The sequence below is a fragment of the Mobula birostris genome, chromosome 11 (assembly GCF_030028105.1).
Source record: "Mobula birostris isolate sMobBir1 chromosome 11, sMobBir1.hap1, whole genome shotgun sequence".
Taxonomy (NCBI): Eukaryota; Metazoa; Chordata; class Chondrichthyes; order Myliobatiformes; family Myliobatidae; genus Mobula; species Mobula birostris.
In genome coordinates this window covers 59,568,701-59,591,115 of record NC_092380.1, presented here as the reverse complement: position 1 = coordinate 59,591,115, position 22,415 = coordinate 59,568,701, and the positions used below count along the sequence as shown (strand labels likewise).

Below are 22,415 nucleotides of genomic sequence, written 5' to 3'. Positions count from 1 at the left end.
GAACAAAATCAGTGCATTCACAGAGTGCAGATGATGAACTGCTGTCAACTATTGCATCCTCCAAATCTTCATTTTCATTGTAACACTCAAGATGATTATTGATACTTCCAAATTCTCCGTAGTTTCTAATTTGTTGAAGTAGTGAAATGGTTCCATTTTCACTTCTGATAATTTCTGACACCTCCAAACCTGAATACTTGAAACCATGGTGATAAGAACAGATTGGAATTGTCTTACTGCTTAATTCTCATCAACTATCAGTGACAAAAATTGCTGCTCCAACATCCCCACAACTTCCATCATTACAGCTGCACCACAAAGCCATTGCTTAGCCCCCTGCTCCACTTGCTTCATATTTATGACTCTGTGGCTAAGGACAGCTCATATGCCATATTTAAGTTTGCTGATGATACCACTGTTATCCGAAACAAAGGTGGTGACGAATTAGCATATACATCAGAGAGAGATTGTAAACCTGGCTGAGTTGTGCCATATCTCTCAATGTCAGCAAGACCAAGGAGCTGATTATTGACTCCAGGAGAAGGAAACCAGAGTCCTCATCGGGGGATCAGAGGCGGAGAGGGTCAACAAATTCATCGGTGTCATTATTTCCAAGGATCTGTCTTGGGCCCAGCACTTAAGTGCGATTCTGAAGAAAAAGTACTGCAGTGCCTCTACTTAGAAGTTTGTGAAGATTCAGCATGACATCTAAAACTTTGACAAACTTGTATAAATGTGTAGTGGAGAGTATATTGACAGGTTGTACCTCAGCTTAGTATGGAACAGAAAATCCCACAAAAAGTAATGGATGCGGCCCAGTCCTTTTCAGCTGAAGTCCTTCCCACCATTGAGCACATCTACAGAGAGCGCTGTTGCAGGAGAGCAGTTTCTATTATGAGGGATCTCCACCACCCAGGGCATGCTTTCTTCTCACAGCTGCCAGCAGGAAGAAGGTACAGGAGCCTCAGGACTCCATTCACCAGGTTCAGGAACAGTTATTACTGCTCAACCATCGGGCTCTTGAAACAGTGAGGATTTGCCCCATCACTGCACTGTTCCCACAACCTATGGACTAACTTTCAAGGACTCTTCATTTCATGTTCTTAATATTTATTGCTTATTTATTTGTTGTTATTATTTCTTTTTGCTTTTGTATTTGCACAGTATGGTGTCTTTTGCACATTGGTTATTTGTCTGCCCTATTGGGTGTGGTCTTTCATTGATTCTATTATTGATTGTTTTTGGATTTACTGTGTAAACAAATCTCAAGGATGTATATGGTAACATATATGTACTTTGATCATAAATTTACTTTGAACCTTGTTTTCTAAAGGTCAGCTCATGCAATTGGTGCTATTTAAAAGCTTACCTTGATGCATGGTGTGGTATCTAAACAGCCTTGTAAGTCCACACGAGTTAGAAACGGTTTGGCTACAGTTTCCTGTCCCTATTAAGCAGTATAGTGTCCCAAAGAAATGAAGGGAATCCCTGCTATTTTCTCCATTTGTTTTTGTTCTTAAGAGTTTTCTAACATAAGCAGCTGCCCTGGTTGACTGATGGCCCAATTAACCAGAACCAACTATCTCTAAACAGTGTAATCTCTATTTTTTGATAATGCTTCTGTGAAATGCTTTGGGATATTACTTGTTATTTGCATAACAGGTTCTGTATTCATTAATAACTACAAGAATTATAAGAAGGGAGTTGACTTAGTTGGTTGGCTGTGGAGTTATGATGATTAAGAAGACAATTATGACGCATTTTAGCGACCTTTTTATCTGTATTTTCTATCCAGCTGGTGTACTGCTGATTGTCAAGAACTACACAGGGGATCGGCTAAATTTCGGTTTAGCTCTAGAAGAGACAAAAATGAAGGGAATTCCTGTGGAGATGGTTATTGTGGCTGATGATTGTGCCTTTACCAAGCAGAAGAAAACTGGGAGGAGGGGTTTGTGTGGCACAGTACTTATCCATAAAGTAAGTCTATTTGCCAAAACCTTCAAAGTATTATTAAAGCAGAGCCTTTGAATACTTTGAAGGTAGAGGCAGATAAACATTTGAACATGTGGTGGAATGTTTTAAGTCTGAAGCCTTGTTGATATATCAAGAGATCAATGGCACATAATGGGACTGGAAATTTTTACAAAATGATGTATTGTACCCAGTCCAATACATCACCAGGAACTTTCTGACTTTCTTTGGAAACCAGAATTGTGGCAAAGGACTAAAACTGATGAATATTGTACTTCTGTTAAGAATGGGTTGAGATGGGTTATAATTAACTGGTCTTTGATTTAGCTCTGGTAAATATCTTGGCCTAATGGCTATTGAATTTCTAAGAAAAATGTTATTCATGAAAATTGGAGACATCATAGAAACATAGAAACATAGAAAATAGGTGCAGGAGTAGGCCATTCGGCCCTTTGAGCCTCCACCGCCATTTATTATGATCATGGCTGATCATCCAACTCAGAACCCCGCCCCAGCCTTCCCTCCATACCCCCTGACCCCCGTAGCCACAAGGGCCATATCTAACTCCCTCTTAAATATAGCCAATGAACTGGCCTCAAGTGTTTCCTGTGGCAGAGAATTCCACAGATTCACCACTCTCTGTGTGAAGAAGTTTTTCCTAATCTCGGTCCTAAAAGGCTTCCCCTCTATCCTCAAACCGTGGCCCCTCGTTCTGGACTTCCCCAACATCGGGAACAATCTTCCTGCATCTAGCCTGTCCAATCCCTTTAGGATCTTATACGTTTCAATCAGATCCCCCCTCAATCTTCTAAATTCCAACGAGTACAAGCCCAGTTCATCCAGTCTTTCTTCATATGAAAGTCCTGCCATCCCAGGAATCAATCTGGTGAACCTTCTTTGTACTCCCTCTATGGCAAGGATGTCTTTCCTCAGATTAGGGGACCAAAACTGCACACAATACTCCAGGTGTGGTCTCACCAAGGCCTTGTACAACTGCAGTAGTATCTCGCTGCTCCTGTACTCGAATCCTCTCGCTATAAATGCCAGCATACCATTCGCCTTTTTCACCGCCTGCTGTACCTGCATGCCCACTTTCAATGACTGGTGTATGATGACACCCAGGTCTCGTTGCACCTCCCCTTTTCCTAATCGGCCACCATTCAGATAATAATCTGTTTTCCTATTTTTGCCACCAAAGTGGATAACTTCACATTTATCCACATTAAATTGCATCTGCCATGAATTTGCCCACTCACCCAACCTATCCAAGTCACCCTGCATCCTCTTAGCATCCTCCTCACAGCTAACACTGCCACCCAGCTTTGTGTCATCCGCAAACTTGGAGATGCTGCATTTAATTCCCTCATCCAAGTCATTAATATATATTGTAAACAACTGGGGTCCCAGCACTGAGCCTTGCGGTACCCCACTAGTCACTGCCTGCCATTCTGAAAAGGTCCCGTTTATTCCCACTCTTTGCTTCCTGTCTGCTAACCAATTCTCCACCCACACCAATACCTTACCCCCAATACCGTGTGCTTTAAGTTTGCACACTAATCTCCTGTGTGGGACCTTGTCAAAAGCCTTTTGAAAATCCAAATATATCACATCCACTGGTTCTCCCCTATCCACTCTACTAGTTACATCCTCAAAAAATTCTATGAGATTCGTCAGACATGATTTTCCTTTCACAAATCCATGCTGACTTTGTCCGATCATTTCACCGCTTTCCAAATGTGCTGTTATCACATCCTTGATAACTGACTCCAGCAGTTTCCCCACCACCGATGTTAGGCTAACCGGTCTATAATTCCCCGGTTTCTCTCTCCCTCCTTTTTTAAAAAGTGGAGTTACATTAGCCACCCTCCAATTCTCAGGAACTAGTCCAGAATCTAACAAGTTTTGAAAAATTATCACTAATGCATCCACTATTTCTTGGGCTACTTCCTTAAGCACTCTAGGATGCAGACCATCTGGCCCTGGGGATTTATCTGCCTTCAATCCCTTCAATTTACCTAACACCACTTCCCTACTAACATGTATTTCGCTCAGTTCCTCCATCTCACTGGACCCTCTGTCCCCTACTATTTCTGGAAGATTATTTATGTCCTCCTTAGTGAAGACAGAACCAAAGTAATTATTCAATTGGTCTGCCATGTCCTTGCTCCCCATAATCAATTCACCTGTTTCTGTCTGCAGGGGACCTACATTTGTCTTTACCAGTCTTTTCCTTTTTACATATCTATAAAAGCTTTTACAGTCCGTTTTTATGTTCCCTGCCAGTTTTCTCTCATAATCTTTTTTCCCCTTCCTAATTAAGCCCTTTGTCCTCCTCTGCTGAACTCTGAATTTCTCCCAGTCCTCAGGTGAGCCACTTTCTCTGGCTAATTTGTATGCTTCTTCTTTGGAATTGATACTATCCCTAATTTCTCTTGTCAGCCACGGGTGCACTACCTTCCTTGATTTATTTTTTTGCCAAACTGGGATGAACAATTGTTGTAGTTCATCCATGCAACCTTTAAATGCTTGCCATTGCATATCTACCGTCAATCCTTTAAGTGTCATTTGCCAGTCTATCTTAGCTAATTCGCGTCTCATACCTTCAAAGTTACCCCTCTTTAAGTTCAGAACCTTTGTTTCTGAATTAACTATGTCACTCTCCATCTTAATGAAGAATTCCACCATATTATTGTCACTCTTACCCAAGGGGCCTCTCACGACAAGATTGCTAATTAACTCTTCCTCATTGCTCAAAACCCAGTCCAGAATAGCCTGCTGTCTAGTTGGTTCCTCGACATGTTGGTTCAAAAAACCATCCAGCATACATTCCAAGAAATCCTCTTCCTCAGCACCTTTACCAATTTGGTTCACCCAATCTACATGTAGATTGAAGTCACCCATTATAACTGCTGTTCCTTTATTGCACACATTTCTAATTTCCTGTTTAATACCATCTCCGACCTCACTACTACTGTTAGGTGGCCTGTACACAACTCCCACCAGCGTCTTCTGCCCCTTAGTGTTACGCAGCTCTACCCATATCGATTCCACATCTTCCCGGCTTATGTCCTTCCTTTCTATTGCGTTAATCTCTTCTTTAACCAGCAACGCCACCCCACCTCCCCTTCCTTCATGTCTATCCCTCCTGAATATTGAATATCCCTGAACGTTGAGCTCCCATTCCTGGTCACCCTGGAGCCATGTCTCTGTGATCCCAACTATATCATAATTCAAAAGGCTTTTGACAAGGTCCCACACAGGAGATTAGTGTGCAAACTTAAAGCACACGGTATTGGGGGTAAGATATTGGTGTGGGTGGAGAATTGGTTAGCAGACAGGAAGCAAAGAGTGGGCATAAACGGGACCTTTTCAGAATGGCATGTGGGTATCTAGGTATTCCATTTACCTGAAGCTGTGACCCATGGAAGGTTCCAGACATATGAAATAACTTCATTGGAATCCAGTTCAATTTCCATGATTTTTATTTATAAATGCATTGCATGAAGTTAAAATAGAAGCCTTTTGTTTCAGGTCTGTTTTCTCTCTCAACTCCTGTCTCAGAACAACCTTCATATCCGGCTTTGGTTGTATCCTTTACATAGTTGCTACAAGTAGTAACTATTACAAAATAGGTGTACATGAATGGCAATCAGTGGCAGTTACATTGGAAATGATGGTAAAATGGAAGGTGTTGTATTTGATGATGACAGGTGAAAATGAGCCGATGGTATATAATGGATACCAGTAAAAGTTATGAAATGGAAATGATAATAATGCAGTGAGTGGGAATTTTGTGCTTTGAAAATGAGTTTAAAGCATTTCCTTTGCGATTTTAAAAAGTTGCATGTTGGGATTTGTTGTACTGAAAAAGGACTGAAACTAGAGATTGAAATTTGAAAATGTGGCAATAGCTATTCAAATCAGACAATGATGTTCTCCTCGGGCATCATACCACAAGTCACAAGTTGCACAGCTATTCTTCCTTGTCTTGTGACTCTTTAACTTAAACAAAACGCTGCCATGTACCTTCATAATTGGATACTTCATTGTGAAAGAATGCAATAGTAATTGGTTGGTGAATAGCAGGCCAACTGCTGTTGTCTTTTGAGATTGCCTCTGATCATAAAGTAATGACTTGAGAGAAGTATTGATAAAACCTTTGAAAGTTTTTCTCTATCAGGGAAACAAATATTTTCAGAAAATAATTAAAATGTTTAGGTATTTAAGTTTAAGTCCACGTTGGCTCTTTTTAATTGACCAATCTTTGCTGTTGACAGATAGCTGGGGCCATGTCTGAAATGGGAAAGTCACTCAATGAAATTTTAGAGAAACTGAATACCACTTTAAGTAAATTAGGTAAGTGGAAACCAAACAGTTTGTAGAAACAGTTAACTTTTCGGGTTCATGACCCTTTATCAAAATGATCCACCTCTGCAGATGCAGCCTAATTTTTGAGTATTTCCAGCATTTTGTACTTTTTCTTCAGACTTCCTGATTCTGTAATTGTTTTTTACTTCACTGCTACCTCTAATGATGCTTACATGGTGCACAGTGTGGAAAACATTTCTGTGCGATTGTTGAAGTTTACGTTACACTTTAAAAAAACAGTTGGTTTGAATAATCTGCCACGCAGATTGGTGAGATATGCATATTTGCCAAGCAGAACTATAGAGCAGATTCAGTGTGGATAATATTGTTGAGTCTAAAGTGGGTGGTGGTAACTGCTTCAAAAGAAGGGCATTTAAGGAACGAACATGGAATTAATTTATCTATCACATATGTATTCTTAGAGAAATTGAAAGGTTGCTATTTATCCCTTATTTCAACATTGTTGGTGTTCTGACTTTGCATCCAGATACCATTCACGGATGGTGGGTGTGGAAGGATGCAGGCCCCAGATGAATATCTGCCAAGGGTGATATTCGTCTGTGACAATATAGAGGGCAGTTATAAACTATATTTTCTGCTTGTGTACTGTCATCCTAATGATGCACTGCTCAGTTATCTCTTGGACCTTGCTTGTAGAGCATATTGAAGGCAGATTAGTCCAACAAATCAAGAGCTAGAATATATGCCATTAAGATTCTTAAATCTGTTCCATCATACAATATGATTGTGACTGATCCAGTCTTTGGTCTGAAGTCTATTTTCATGCAATTTCCTATAATCCTCAATTCCTATAAATCTTCGCACTCTAATGTGTTTCTGGGTTGAACAGCTGCTATTGCTTAACTTCAACTTGAATATATGTTACTGTGTTATGCATCCATTGGCAGCAGAGTCATGTGCATATTCTGTTGATTACATTTTTTGTTTTTGCCCTTAGGTACAATGGGAATTTGTTTGTCACCTTGTAGTGTCCCTGGATCCAGGCCAACCTTCCATTTGGATACAGATGAACTGGAACTTGGACTGGGTAAGAGATTGTTCATAGAACAAAGTTTTGTATTGTTAATTCATCACATACTGTAGTACAGTAAATTTGGTCGCAAAAGGATATCTTTGTAGGATACTAGTTGTGGAGCTGGACCTAGGAAATCAATGATAAAATAGACACATAACTAGGTTATTACTTGACATTGCTCCACTGTTCTGTTAGATCATCAATGAACCTTTCAACTCAGCACCACTTTCATGCACTTATCTCCATATCTTTTGATTCCTTTCATACCTAAAAAGGTATTGATCCCTTTTCTGAATATACCTTAAGACTGAATCTCTGTAGACTTGTTGGGTAGGGAATTCCAAAGATTCAGTCTGCTCTGAGTGAAGAAATTGCTTCTCCCTCTTCTGAATGACCAATTCCCTTTTTTCATTTTCAATCTTTTTATTGGTTTCATAATAGTAAACATAACATAATATTGATACAAAGTTATTGGGATTACATTGTTATAATGAACATATTTAATCATAAACCCAGTTGACACATGGGTATTAAACCTCCCAATCATACAGGATACAAATATAAACCAATTCCTTATTTGAGATTGTGACTTATGTTTCAGCCAGGGAAACATCAAAATCACATTTTTCTTCTGAAGCTCATCAAGAAATATGCACCTTTCAGTAAGATCACCTCTCATTCTTCTAGAGATATAAAGGTAGTCTCCTTAATCTTTCTTCAAATGACAAACTATTCATTCCTGGAATTATCACAAGTGTATCCTTCTATGGATAAAAACCAGACCAGTGCCAAGATCCTGTCCCACAATTGCTCCAAATTATTAGAGATGGAAGCCACTGCCATTGTATTCAGATTCTGCTGTAAAATGTGTAAACATACTGTTTAATTTCATAATTGCTTGCTGTACCTGCATGTTAACTTTCCTAAGGAAAACCAAATTCCTTTGTGTACCAGTATCATCTGTTTCCTATTTATTCAGCAAAAGCTCACAGTTCCAACAAATCATTCGTTCTCCATGCCCTTGTTCATTCACTTAGCCTATTTATATCCTCCTGTAGCCTCTTTGTATCTTCTCACAGCTCATAAGGCCACTGAGCTTTGGATCATCAGCTTACTTGGAAATATGATCTTCAATCCCTTTCTCCAAATCTGTGAACTGCTGGGCACCAGCATCATTCCCTGTCAAAGCTTTCCAATGTAAAACTGTTTACTTTCCTTTTAGTCTTGGGTTTCTGTCCATTAATCTATCTCTGATTTATGTTAATACATTACCTACATTACCATGTGGTCTAGTTTCAGGTGGTACTTTATCAAAGAACTTCTGAAAGACCATAATAATTGTTTGCCCTCTATCTACCCTGCTAATTATAAATGAAAAAATCAAATAGATTTATTAAATATAATTTGTCTTACAATAATCTAAATTTACTAAGTACTAAGCTAAAAGCATTTATCAGTAGAGAAAAAGCTGGCATAATTGCTTTTAATCCCATTCTTGTATGGAACTAAATACTAATAGGAAATTTTTAAGTTAAATGATACTGGAGTAAAATAATTGGGCATTGTGTAATGGAAAACCAATTCACTTATTTGTACTCTGATATGTATTGTTTCGGTGATTTGGTTATTGTAAGAATGATTCAGGTTGTCTGTTTGAGTACTTTCCCTATCAGACTTTGGCTGAGTGGGTCAATGTAGAACATTTTTTTTCCTGCGTTTTATGTGTCAAGTTACTAGATTTCCATCTTGTGTGAGACCAGAGCATCTATGGATTCTTCTTCTCTCTAATATTAGGCTCAGTATTAGAAAGACAACTATCAACTGTGATCTAATTTTAATTTTCATTGGGAAGTGAGTTGCTGCAGACAGTGAATGGAACAAGGTGGATTGGGCTGGGCTTAGATTCTGCCCTTCTGATTAAATTGAGCACTCATTACTCGGGCATGTAAAGATTGAGGTATTCGAAGGTGAATGAACGTTGTGCAATTCTGTGTAACAAAACTCAACATTTTACTGAGAAAATAGAAATGCTCAAATAAATACAGCAATTATTCTGAGGCCATGTTAATTCTTTATTTAGGTATCCATGGAGAAGCTGGTGTTGAGCGGATAAAGGTAAGAGAGCTTTAAATAGTGAACTACAGTTGGGGAAGGAAGCCTCATTTCTGAGGTTTGATGTAAAGTACAAGAAACAAAATGTGAAAAGATCTCTGTAAAATACCTTTGCTCACCTAAGGGTGGCCTCATCTTGGCACAAGAGGATGCCATGGGAATGGGAACTAAATGTTTAGTCAGTGGTGCAGAGATGCTTGAGGAAGTGGTTCCCCAATTTAGGATGGGTCTCACTAATGCAGACGACACCCCATCAGGAGTACCTGATACAATAGACGACCCCAGCAGCTTCACAGGTGAAGTGTTGCCTTACCTGGAAGGACTGCCCGGGGCCCTGAATAGAGGTGAGGGAGGAGGTGTATGGGTGGGTATAGCACTTTTAACCAAGAACTTTAAACCAGTAAAATCAATTAATGTTATTGCGTGTTATTTGAGGGATTTGCTATAAGCAAACTGGTTTGTTTTTCTTCTCTGTTATTGTTACTTTTCACCTAACTCTTTCAAAGTACAGCCATTTGTTTCTGTATTGTTAATGACTTCTCACTCAATTCCCTAGATTGTTCAAATATTCACTTGTTATCTGTTATCTCTTCCTGCAGATGGTATCAGCTGATGAAGTTATACAAAAAGTTATTGATCACATGCTAAGTCCCTGTAATGAATCTCATTTGAGTTTGAAAGCAGGTAAGTACTCCTCCAATCCTATGTGAAGGAGTGAATCTGTGCTAGTCCTTAATGTATTGTACATCGTTCTAGATACAATTTTACTCACCTTCATCACTACTGAAAAATATGGAAGTCACCAAGAAGCAACACCTGAACCCAGAAAAAAATAGTAACTTCTAAGAACTTTCTGGGAAATAGCTCACAGCCTTCTCATGCTGTTTTGCAAGTTTACAAATCCAATTTTACAGATTCTGAGTAATGGTTCTGAATTGATGCATTGCAAATTCAGCCAAATTCCATAGAAAATATTTGCTTCCATGAATTAACCACACTTTAATTCAAAATATAAAATGTAATAGTAAAGAAGGTGTTTATTTGCTGGTTACAGATATAAGTCTGAGGAAAAGGAAACTCTGGTCAGTGTCCAGGTGTCCCTCTGGGGGGAAAACTGGGGAACTATTATGCACAATATATGAATATTTCCTTGGAGGATAAATGGGGAGAGACTAAAGTAATTTCATTTTCCAGATTTCATGTTCACATTCTAAAAAGTATGAGTTTTAATATTTAGAGACAATGTTTACTTGAAAGATGATGGAGGCAATTTTGTGTTGTTAAATCTTGAATGCATGTTGAATATCTGTAGCTTGACCGGAACAAATTGTCTCTTTACTGAAGCATTCATACCAGTCATTGAGATGCTGTGTGGAAATAGTTAAAAGAATATAAACAAATTTTTACCATTTTATTTTCAGAGTTATACGAAGTACCGAATTAGTTCCTAAATTCTAAAGTTTGGTGTTACAGGCTTTGCCCTGAGCTGTTTAGTGCTTTAAAGTTGATGTTCCTACCTGGATTATGAGAGGTTTTAGTAGTCTTTATTTGCTTCACAAGTTTCAGCTGAACTTAGAAACTATAGAAACCATAGAAAAACTACAGCACCGAAACAGGCCTTTTGGCCCTTCTTGGCTGTGCCAAACCATTTTCTGCCTAGTCCCACTGACCATATCCCTCCATACACCTCCCATCCATGTATCTGTCCAATTTATTCTTAAATGTTCAAAAAGAACCTGCATTTACCACCTCGTCTGGCAGCTCATTCCACACTCCCACCACTCTCTGTGTGAAGAAACTCCCCCAATGTTCCCTTTAAACTTTTCCCCCTTCCCCTTTCACCCTTAACCCATGTCCTCTGGTTTTTTTCCTCCCCTTGCCTCAGTGGAAAAAGCCTGCTTGCATTCACTCTATCTATACCCATCATAACTTGTTGGTATGCTTTCCTTATACGGCATTTCATTTTCCTCTGTGCCTCTAGGAGATCATATTGTACTGATTGTGAACAATCTTGGAGGACTGTCCTGCTTGGAGCTGAATATTGTGGCCAATTCTGCAATTAAGTATCTGGGTAAGTTTACTAAGGATTTTCATCTGAGACTCTTGTCTGAGGTTAAAGCAGAAGTGCACAAAGAACAAACAAAAGAATGATGATTAGCACTCTGGACAACAGTGAGAAAGCAGTGATTATGTTATAAGAGTAGTTATTCAAACTGGTGCGCGGTGGCATGTACTATTCGATCTAATAATCTAATACTGGGACCACTGTTGATTGCTATTTACATTAATTACTTGGAAGCGGTGTTCAAGTAGGGTTAAACTCACCTCAACATGTCTTTTACAGTTAGGGTTGCCAACTTTCACACTCCCAAATAAGGGACAAAAGTAGCAGTCAAATCCCGGGAAACTTGTATTTACCCCAGGAAAGACTACCATGACCGTAAAGCCTTGCGCGGGCACCTGTGTGCACATGCATGACGTGGGCATGCGCGTACGTGCCGATTTTTTTTTTTCTCTCTCTCTCTCTCTCTCCACAAGTTGGTTTTGGCTTAATCTTCCCGACTATACTATACAGACATTATTTCTATTTGTGTATTTATCATATCATTCCTGCTTTTACTATATGTTAGTGTTATTTTTGGTTTTATGTGTTATTTGGCATGATTTGGTAGGTTATTTTTTGGGTCTGGGAACGCTCAAAAAAATTTTTCCCATATAAATGAATGGTAATTGCTTCTTCGCTTTACGCTATTTTGGCATGAAAGGTTTCATAGGAATGCTCTACCTTAGCGGGGGAAATACGGGACAAGGGCGGTCCCATGTGGGGCAAACCAATTTAGCCCAATATACGAGATGTCCCAGCAAATACGGGACAGTTGGCAACCCTATGTTCAAGTTCAACAGTACGTGACAGGGAATGAGGAAAAGTGCAGCTGACTCATATCATTTCCTCGTGGCCCAGTAGCACATGCTTTGCGGCCCGGTGGTTGGCAACCGCTGCCCTAACCGATCAAGGAACTATCAACTTCTGCCTTAAATATACGTATAGACTTGGCCTCCACCACAGTCTGTGGCAGAGCATTCCACAAATTTACTACTCTCTGGCTAAAAAAAATTCCTCCTTACCTCTGTTCTAAAGGGTCATCTCTCAATTTTGAGGCTGTGCCCTCTAGTTCTGAATACTTCCACCACAGGAAACATCCTCTCCACATCCACCGTATCTAGTCCTTTCAACATTCGGTAGGTTTCAGTGAGATTCCTCCTCCACCCCATATTCTTCTAAATTCCAGTGAGTACAGGCCCAAAACTGCCAAACACATACATTAACCCCTTCATTCCCGGAATCATCCTCGTGAGCTTCCTCTGGACTCTCTCCAATGACAATACCTCCACAAACTTTGCCACAAAGCCATCAATTCCATTATTTAAATCATTGACAAACAATGTGAAAAGCAATGGTCCCAGTAATGACCCTGGAGAAACACCACTAGTCACTGGCAGCCAACCAGAAGAGGCCCCTTTTATTCCCTGTCTGTAAGCTGTTCCTCTATCCATGCCAGTATCTTTCAAGTAATGCCATAGGATTTTATCTTGTTAAGCAGCCTTATGTGTGTCACCTTATCAAAAGCCTTCTGAAAATCCAAGTAAATGACATCCACCGCCTCTCCTTTGTCCGTCCTACTTGTTACTTCCTCAGAGAACTCTAACAGATTTGTCAGGTAAGATTTCCCTTATACAAAACCATGCTGACTTTGACTTATTTTATCATTCGTCTCCAAGTACCTCAAAACCTCATCCTTAATAGACTCCAGCATTTTTCCAACCACTGAGGTTAGGCTAACTGGTCTATAATTTAGTTTCTTTTGCCTTCCTCACTTCTTAAAGAGTGGGGTGATATTTGCAATCTTCCAGTCCTCTGGGACCATATCAGAATCAAGTGATTGTTTCATTTGGTTTCAATCGGTACATTTAATGTCAGAGAAATGTATACAATATAGATCCTGAAATTCTTTTTCTTTGCAAACTTCCATGAAAACAGAGGAGTGCCCCAAAGAATGAATGACAGTTAAATGTTAGAACCCCAAAGTCCATCTGTCCAGCTCCTCCTCCCATGCACAAGCAGCAGCAAAGCAATGACCCCCCCCCACAAGCAAAAAAGCATCAGCACCCTCCACGGAGCACTCCAGCATTGCAGCAATCAAGAAAGACGCAGACTTGCAGTACCCCAGAGACAACTTGTTCACCCACTAGTTTGACATACCATAGGCTCTCTCTTTTTTAAGAGAAAAAGAGATGTCCCCATTTCACAGCGAGAGGGGAGACTTAACAAAACAACTTGCTGATTTATGGTGTTAAAAGTCTGCTGCGTCGCTTCTTCCGAGCCCTGTCTCTGGGCACACAACCAGCAGCAAGCTTACTGCTTCTGATCTTCCATGTACTCCCACAATGCATCAATCGATGGCACCAGCTCGACTCCAGAGCCACAAAAATCCAGTTCCCTGAATGCACACCAGTCTTCCAGGCCACATCCTTGGCATATCAAAAAGCGGTCCCGTTTCCGCAAAGAACCGAAGTCAGCATGTAACTCCAGGCCAGGGTCTTCAAAAGAACCTTGAAAGGGGAAAAAAAAGGGATATCAAAGGTAGAAGTAGAGCTGCTTCCGAAGGTGCAAGCAAAGGAGTCGCCGTTAGGTGCCGTCATCCGAAGCTCCGCCCTTTCGATTGTTGAAAGATTGTGGCCAATGCATCCATTATCTCTTCAGCAATCTCTCTAGGACTCTGGGATGTAATTTCTCTGGCCCAGGTGACTTATCCATCTTAAGACGTTTGAGTTTGCCTCACACTTCCTCCTTTGTAGTAGCAATGGCACTCACTCCTGCTCCCTAACAGTCACAGACCTCTGGCACACTGCTAATCTCTTCCACAGTTGTGAGAACTGCATCCAGCTGCAGCTTCTAACAATCCACATTAGAGTTGGAGCTGGAGCTGGATGATTTCTGGTTCATTCGGGAGGCTGAAGGGGTGATAGATAGGACATATAAAACGGTAGTTACACCCACGGTGCAGGACACAGGAAATTGGGTGACACCGAGGAAGGGGAAAGGGAATAAGGAGCCAGTGCAGAGTACCCCTGTGGCCATCCCCCTGAACAATAGGCATATTTACTTTAGGTACTATTTGGGGGTGTTGACCTAACAGGAGAGTTGAGAGTGGTCAGGTCTCTGGCACCGAGTTGGCCTCTGTGACTCAGAAAGAAAAGGGGAGAAGAGGCATGCTGAGGTGATAGGGGATTTATTAGTTAGAGGAATGGACAGGAAGTTCCGTGGGTGAGAACACGATTTTTGGATGGTATGTTGTCTCCCGGGTGCCAGTATCTGAGATACTTCAATTGAATTTTCAGCATTCTTAAGTGGTAGAGTGAACAGCCTGGCCATGCTCCATGCAGGTACCAATGACATGGGTACGATGAGTGATGAGGTTCTGCATAGAGAGCTCAGGGAGTTAGGTGCTAAGTTAAAGAATAGAACCTCCAGGGCTGTGATCTCATGATTGCTACCCGTGCCACTGCTAGTGAGGCCAGAACTAGGAAGATTGTACAATTTAATACATGACTAAGGAGTTGGTGTAATAGGGAGGGCATAATGCTTCATTGGGCTCTCTTCCAGGCAAGGTGGGACCTATACAGAAGGGACGGTTTGCACCTGAACTGGAGGGGGCCTAGTATCCTAGCAGGAAGACTTGTTAATGCTGCATGGTAGGGTTTAAACTAGAGTTGCAGGGGGATGTGAACCAGAGTGTCAGAACAGTTAGTGGAGAGGATGTGGAGGATGATGTTGGTAAGTCCTCAGACAAAGTTAGGAATCGAGAGGTTGAGCACGGTGTGACTAGTGTCCTGAGCTTTGTATATTTCAGTGCACGAAGTATCATTGCTAAGGAACTGCAAGGGTGAAAAGACCCTGATGGAAGCTGTATATGGACCTCCAAACAGTAGTAAGGATTTTGTTTACAAATTACAATGGGAGATAGAAAATGCATGTCAAAAGGGCAATATTAAAATAGTCATGGGAGATTTCAATATGCAGGTAGATTGGGAGTAATTTCTAGAGTCCCTGTGAGGTGGCTTTTTAGGGTATCTCAAGGTTGAACCCACTGGGGGATCAGCTATTCTGGATAATGTGTTGTGTAAAGAACTGGAATTGATTGGAGACCAAAAGGTAAAAGAACCCTTAGGGGCAAGTGATCATAATATGATTGAATTCATCCTGAAATTTGAGAAGGAGAAGCTAAAATCAGTTGTATCATTTTACAGTGGAGTAAAGGGAATTACAGAGGGATGAGAGAGGAGTTGGTCAGAATTGATCGGACAAGAACATTGGCAGGGATGACGGCAGAGCAGCAATGGCTGGAATTTCTGGAAGCAATTCAGAAAGCACAGGATACAGGTTTCCCCTGCCACCCAAAGGTAGAGCGTTCCTATGAAACGGTTCGTAAGCCGAAATGTTGTAAAGCGAAGAACCAATTACCATTTATTTATATGGGAAAATTTTGTGAGCATTCGCAGACCCAAAAATAACCTACCAAATCATGCCAATTAACACATAAAACCTAAAATAACAGTAACATATAGTAAAAGCAGGAATGATATGATAAATACACAGCCTATATAAAGTAGAAATACTTTTCCACAATCATTACTGAACTGTTCTCCGTAGCGAAAATCTCACGCTAGCGCTGTTGGCAGGAACACTCTCTCCAGTAACCTTTAAGCTATGAAGCTGCCAAATCATTCCAAATAACACATAAAAATACACAGCCTATATAAAGTAGAAATAATGTATGTACAGTGTAGTATCACTTACGGGAATCGGGAAGTTAGCTTGCCGAGCACACTGATGATGGTGTGTTAGACTGAGTCGTCGCAGGTTGGGATGGTGCAGTGGCCCCCACCCTCCAGGCCACTGAGTGATACATTGCCGCGAAGCATGCAGGAATGCAGTGCTGGGAGGTGCACAGCGCATCTTTAAGAAAAAAGCCGAAATAAACAAGCTAATTAATTAGGTGCCACCCGACACATAATTGTCAGCCCAGATCAGTGCTGATTTCGAATTGCATCACCTCTGATCTGGGCCGACAATTACGTGTCGGCAGCACCTAATTAATTAGCATGTTTATTTCGGCTTTTTTCTTAAAGATGTGCTGTGTGCCTCCCGGCTACTGTTACATTCTCCGCGAATCGATACAGTATCTGTCCATGGCCTGGGGGTTGGGGTGGTGGGACACTGGGGTGTCATCTCGTCATCGTCTGTTTCCATTAGAGCAGGCAGCTCATCTTCTATCTCTGCCCGTCTCGATGTCGAAAGTCGAGGTTTGTCACCTGCTGTGGCTGATGTGGAAGGCTTGCTTGACTGCTGAGCCTCGCGCATTTTTCTATCACACAGTTCTTTGTAAGGACTCAAACCATACTGCAAATATCTCCTAAACCGACGTACCCTTTCAATATTGAAGTCAAAATTATCATTACTCATTCGGTTTCGATTGTTATCCTTTTCTCTTCCAATTGCATCAGCCCTTCATCTATCAGTTCTTGGTCACGGGATGCCAAAACCTGTTCAACATCATGTTCGTCAGCTTCCACAAGCCAAACTCACATTGTCCTTACTTCATTCACCACGATCAAAGCACTTAATTATGTCTAGTTTTACGCTAAGTGTAACACCCTTACGAGCTCTTTCAGGCTTTTCCAATACCTTAGAACTCATCTTGCAAACGACTGCTCACAGGCACGTGTTACAGCAATGCCAGTGAGAATGCCGTTCCGAATCCGGGAGAGAGCGGCTGCTCGGGGCGCACACTGCCTTTTATCGCATGCTGATTTTTTATTGCGCGCTGCTTTTTTTTTGTAACAGTGAAAACACCTTCTGAAAGCGAAAACAGGGAATTAATGTAGGTCTTTCGTAACAGTGAGGTTTTGTAAGGCGAACGTTCGAAAAGCAGGGGAACACCTGTATATACATCCCGAAGAGGAAGAGGTATTCTAAAGGAAAGATGACACAACCATTGTTAAGAAGGGAAGTCAAAGCCAACATAAAAGCCAAAGAGAAGGCATATAATAGAGCAAGAACTTAGTGGGAAGTTATAGGATTGGGAAGCTTTTAAAAACCAACAGAAGGCAACTAAAAAAGTCATTAAGTAAAGATGGAATACAAAAGTAAGCTTGCCAATATTGTTAGGGAGGATACTAGAAGTTTCTTCAGATACTTTAAAGTGTAAAAGAGAGGCGAGAGTAGTTAGTCCTGACGAAGGGTCTCGGCCTGAAACGTCGACTGCACCTCTTCCTACAGATGCTGCTTGGCCTGCTGCGTTCACCAGCAACTTTGATGTATGTTGCTTGAATTTCCAGCATCTGCAGAATTCCTGTTGTTGGCGAGAGTAGATATCGGACCGCTGGAAAACTGTGCTGGAGCGGGTAGTTATGGGGACAAGGATATGGCAGATGAACTGAAAAAGTATTTTGCATCAGTCTTCGTTGTGGAAGACACTACCAGTATGGCAGAAGTTCTAGGTGTTGGGGTCATGAAGTATGTGAAGTTACCATTACTAGAGAGAAGGTTCTAGGGAAACTGAAAGGTCTGAAGGTAGATAAATCGCCTGGACCAGATGGTGTACAACTCAGGCATCTGAAAGAGGTGGCTGAAGGGATTATGGAGACATTAGTAATCACTCTTCAACAATCACTAGATTTGGGAGTGGTTCCGGAAGGCTGGAAAATTGCAATTGTCACTCCACTCTTCAAGAAGGGAGAGGGGCAGAAGAAAGGAAACTATAGGCTGGGTAGTCTGCCTCAGTGGGTTGGAATATGTTGGAGTTGATTATCAAGATGGTGGCTCGGGGTACTTGGATGCACATGATAAAATAGGCCATAGTCAGCATGGTTTCTTCAAGGGAACTTCTTGCCTGACAAATCTGTTGGAATTGTTTGAAAATATAACAAACAGGATGGACAAAGGAGAACCGGATGATAATGTGTACTTGGATTTTCAGAAGGTTTTTGACAAGGTGCCACACATGATGCTGCTTAACAAGCTACGAGCCCATGGTATTACAGGAAAGATTCTAGCATGGAGAAAGCAGTGGTTGGTTGGCAGGAGACAGTGGGAATAAAAGGAGCCTTTTCTGGTTGGCTGCCAGTGACTAGTGGCGTTCCTCAGGGGTCTGTGTTGGGATCGATTCTTTTTATGTTATATATCAATGATTTGGATGATGGGATTGATGTTTTTGTTGCAAAGTTTGCTGATAATATGAAAATAAGGGATGGGCAGGTAGTTTTGAGGAAATAGAGAGACTACAAAAGGACTTAGACAGATTAGGGGAATGGGCAAAGAAATGGCAGGTGGATCACAGTGTCAGGAAATATATGGTTATGAACTTTGGTAGAAAATTCAAAAAAACTGAGGGGCGAAGGGACTTGGGAGTCTTTCTGCACGTTTCCCTAAAGGTTAAATTGCAGCTTGAGTCCGTGGTGAGGAAGGAAAATGCGATGCTAGCATTAATTTCATTAGGACTGGAATATAAAAGCAAGGATGTAATGTTGAGACTTTATAAAGCACTGATGAGGCCTCACTGGGATTTTTGTGTACTGAAACTGGCGAGGGTTCAAAAGAGGTTCACAGAAATGATTCCAGGATTGAAAAGCTTGTCATATGAAGAGTGCTTGATGGCTCTGGGTCTGTATTCACTGGAATTCAGAAGAATGAGGGGTGACCTCATTGAAACCTATTGAATTGTGAAAGGCCTTGATAGAGTGGATGTGGAGAGGTTGTTTCCTATGATGGGAGAGTCTAAGACAAGAGGACATAGTGTCAGAAACGGGAGGCATCGTTTTAGAACAGAGTTGAGGAGGAATTTCTTTAGCCAGAGAGTGGTGAATCTGTGGATGACTTTGCCACAAGCAGCAATGGGAGGCAACTCTTTATGTATTTTTAAGGCAGAGGGTGATAGATTGGTCAGGGCGTTAAGGAATATTGGGAGAAGGCAGGAGATTAGGGCCGAGAGGAAAATTGGATCAGCCATGATGAAATAGAGCAGATTCGATGGGCCAAATGGCCTAATTCTGCTCTATTTCGTATGGTCTTATGGTCATAACATTAAACGTCTTAAAAATTAATGAAGACATTCACTGCACATGCTTCTCTATTATTAAAAAAAACAATCATCTCAGTCAAACATGTTATTTTCAACAAATCTATGCTAGCCAGCTGTCCTGTATTAGCTGAAACTTTTCCAAGTTCCTCTTAATTGCTTCCCCAAGCTCCCTACAAACACACTTACACTAATTTATCCTAATTCTTGAACTCAGTTAGGAACTAAATTGAGACTTTCCAGCTTTAATTCACATTGAACTGTTATAGGGGGAAAAATGTTTACTCCCATCAGCCTTGTTGGCTTCAAATATGAGCACCAAAAGAGATCAAATCAGAACTCCAAATCTCAAAAAACATCTTGCCCGATCTTACCCTCAACAACTAATTTTTTTTTAATTTTTAAAAATAGCTTGATAAGCATAACTTTCAAGTTGAGCACACTATGATTTGAGTTGAAATTTTTAAAAATCACTCAATGTTCTTTTTCATTATTTTCCCATGTATAAAGTATTTTCTGAATTTCTTGATAGCTCTGAAGCAGCTGGATAACACTTTATCTTTGAGAAAGAAGACGGTGGTGACAATGGAACAATATATTAGGTTCTTTCAGAGAGCAGTTATGTGTCAACCATATAGCTATGAGTTTAGAATACTATGTTGGTCAGACTGCATATGAACAGACAAGTTATTGTAGTAACCACAGAGAAACAATTTCCTCAGTAAGGGATTTCAGAAAAAACGTGTCTTATCTTAATATAAGAGAGAGACCAATTAAAAATCAAGAAGCATTGCTATACATTAAAGTTAGAAATCTCCAACAATTTTCTCCTCAATGTCTTTGGACCAAATTTGCTTGATTTTTATTGGACTTCAGTTCCTCAGGATGAAGTAAGGTTGAAGTACAAATCAGATATGAATTGAACAACAGTGGTTTACCAGCGTTCCTGTTTTTGTTAACCTACTTTCCCGAATAAACTGCAGTTCAGGATTGACCAATAGCATATTCAAATCATTTTTATCCAAATGAATGGTCTTAACCTGAAACGTTGACTGTTTATTTTCCATAAATGCTGCCTAATCTGCTGGGTTCCTCCTGTGTTTATTGAACAGATTCAGCACATATAGTCTCTTTTGTTTTCTTTTATGTAGCTTTGATTTCTGTCACATATTTGATTAAATCCAGCCCTAAGAAATAAAAGGACATGTATGGCAATATCAAATTCCATAAAAATGAAGCAATAAGTAACAAGTTCATAAAGGTACATCCCTATCACCAATTTACTTTTGTTCCCTGCTTTCTTTATTTTGTGGTATTATTGTATGCTTTGTAATCTCAAACAAATTTGCCAAATGCAGTACTAGATGGAGGTATTGTATCAAAGGGATTCTTTAAGCATTTATCTTTGCAGAATTATATTGTAACATCGTTGTTTTGGATATTTCTTTCAGAGAGTAAGGAGGTCATTATTGAAAGAGCTTATGTTGGATCCTTTATGACAGCCTTGGAAATGGGAGGAACTTCCCTAACAATGATGCATGTTGATTCTGAACAACTGCAGTTCCTGGGTGAGTGCTTTTGGGTGACATTTTCTCTATAACGTATGCATTTCTGACCCTCTTGCTAGGTTGTTTCAGGTGCATTAATTATTCCAGACTGTTCTCTCACAGAGAGAAGTTTATATGTTCATTAGCTGAAATTCTAGGGGTGCTGTTCTACAGTCAGTTTTGGAACCAGTCCTCTGATCCTCAAGAGGAGAAAAACTTTGCTTGTATCTTGGGGAGGGTTTATTTGCATTTAATGGTCTAAGACCTGAGGAGGTGCAGCAAAGATTCCAGCTCAAAATACCTACCTATGTCTTGGAGTCCAGCCTAGCTTATTTGCATCACTTGTTTTCTCCAACACAATTTAGAACTTTGCTGCATCAGAATCTTTGCATCTGTTTTCAAAACAGCATCTTCTTTCTCATATCTCTTGTTACTATTCTACATCTGTTACATTGAGGCATTTCCTTTCTTCAGTTGCTTTTCTGAATCTTTACTTCCAGATTGTGTACTCTGTGCAACAGCATTGACAACTGCATTAATTGTGGGCACTGTCATTCATACTGTCTGTATTTTGGGATTATGAAATGAAAGTATATGTCCTGTGTAGTAGCCTCTGTCCATCATTGCTACTTGTTAGTGAAAAATTGATCAGTTGATTTGACTACCTGTACAAGATAGAGTGGAAAGCCACTAAATTGAGTTTCTGTTGATCAGGGATGTCATTGCTGTGTTTTAGAAGACAATGTTAATAGATGATCATTCTCACAAACGCCCGGAGCTTTCAAAGGCCTCTGATCATGAATATTGTACCTTTTTAAACACTTATCACATCCCTCTCCATTTATTTTTATTTTTATTTAGAGAACAGAATGGTAACAGACCCTTGTAGCCCAATGAGTTCATGTGACCAATTAATCTACTAACCCGTGTGTCTTGGAATGTGGGAGGAAACTTGAGCACCCTGAGGAATTCCATTCTGGGGAGAATGAACAAACTCCTATAGACAGCAGTAGAATTGAACGTAGGTCACTGATGCTGTAATAACATTACGTTACGTTAACAATATGCTACCAAGCCACCTCAAATCATCACATCTTAATTAGTCCAGGTGCTACTGTAGGGTGCAGCTGAACCAAGATCTATAATTCATTGTGATTAAATATTACTTGTCATTTATAGTCTTTATTCTCCTGAAGTAATTTCTCCTTTTGCTCTTCTTTTCATTAAGGCACATGGTTAGCT

At 40.4% G+C, this 22,415-nt stretch overlaps 1 protein-coding gene across 1 annotated transcript in view; it reads left to right on the top strand.

Annotated features, from left to right (window-relative positions):
* tkfc (triokinase/FMN cyclase) overlaps positions 1-22,415 on the top strand; it is a 61,393-nt gene that overhangs the window by 8,317 nt on the left and 30,661 nt on the right. Inside the window, exons 4-10 of the mRNA XM_072272288.1 lie at positions 1,796-1,977; positions 6,249-6,327; positions 7,298-7,387; positions 9,456-9,490; positions 10,087-10,171; positions 11,469-11,558; positions 21,078-21,194. Of these exons, the coding sequence (XP_072128389.1) occupies positions 1,796-1,977; positions 6,249-6,327; positions 7,298-7,387; positions 9,456-9,490; positions 10,087-10,171; positions 11,469-11,558; positions 21,078-21,194 (678 nt within the window). The remainder of the gene's footprint in view (positions 1-1,795; positions 1,978-6,248; positions 6,328-7,297; positions 7,388-9,455; positions 9,491-10,086; positions 10,172-11,468; positions 11,559-21,077; positions 21,195-22,415) is intronic.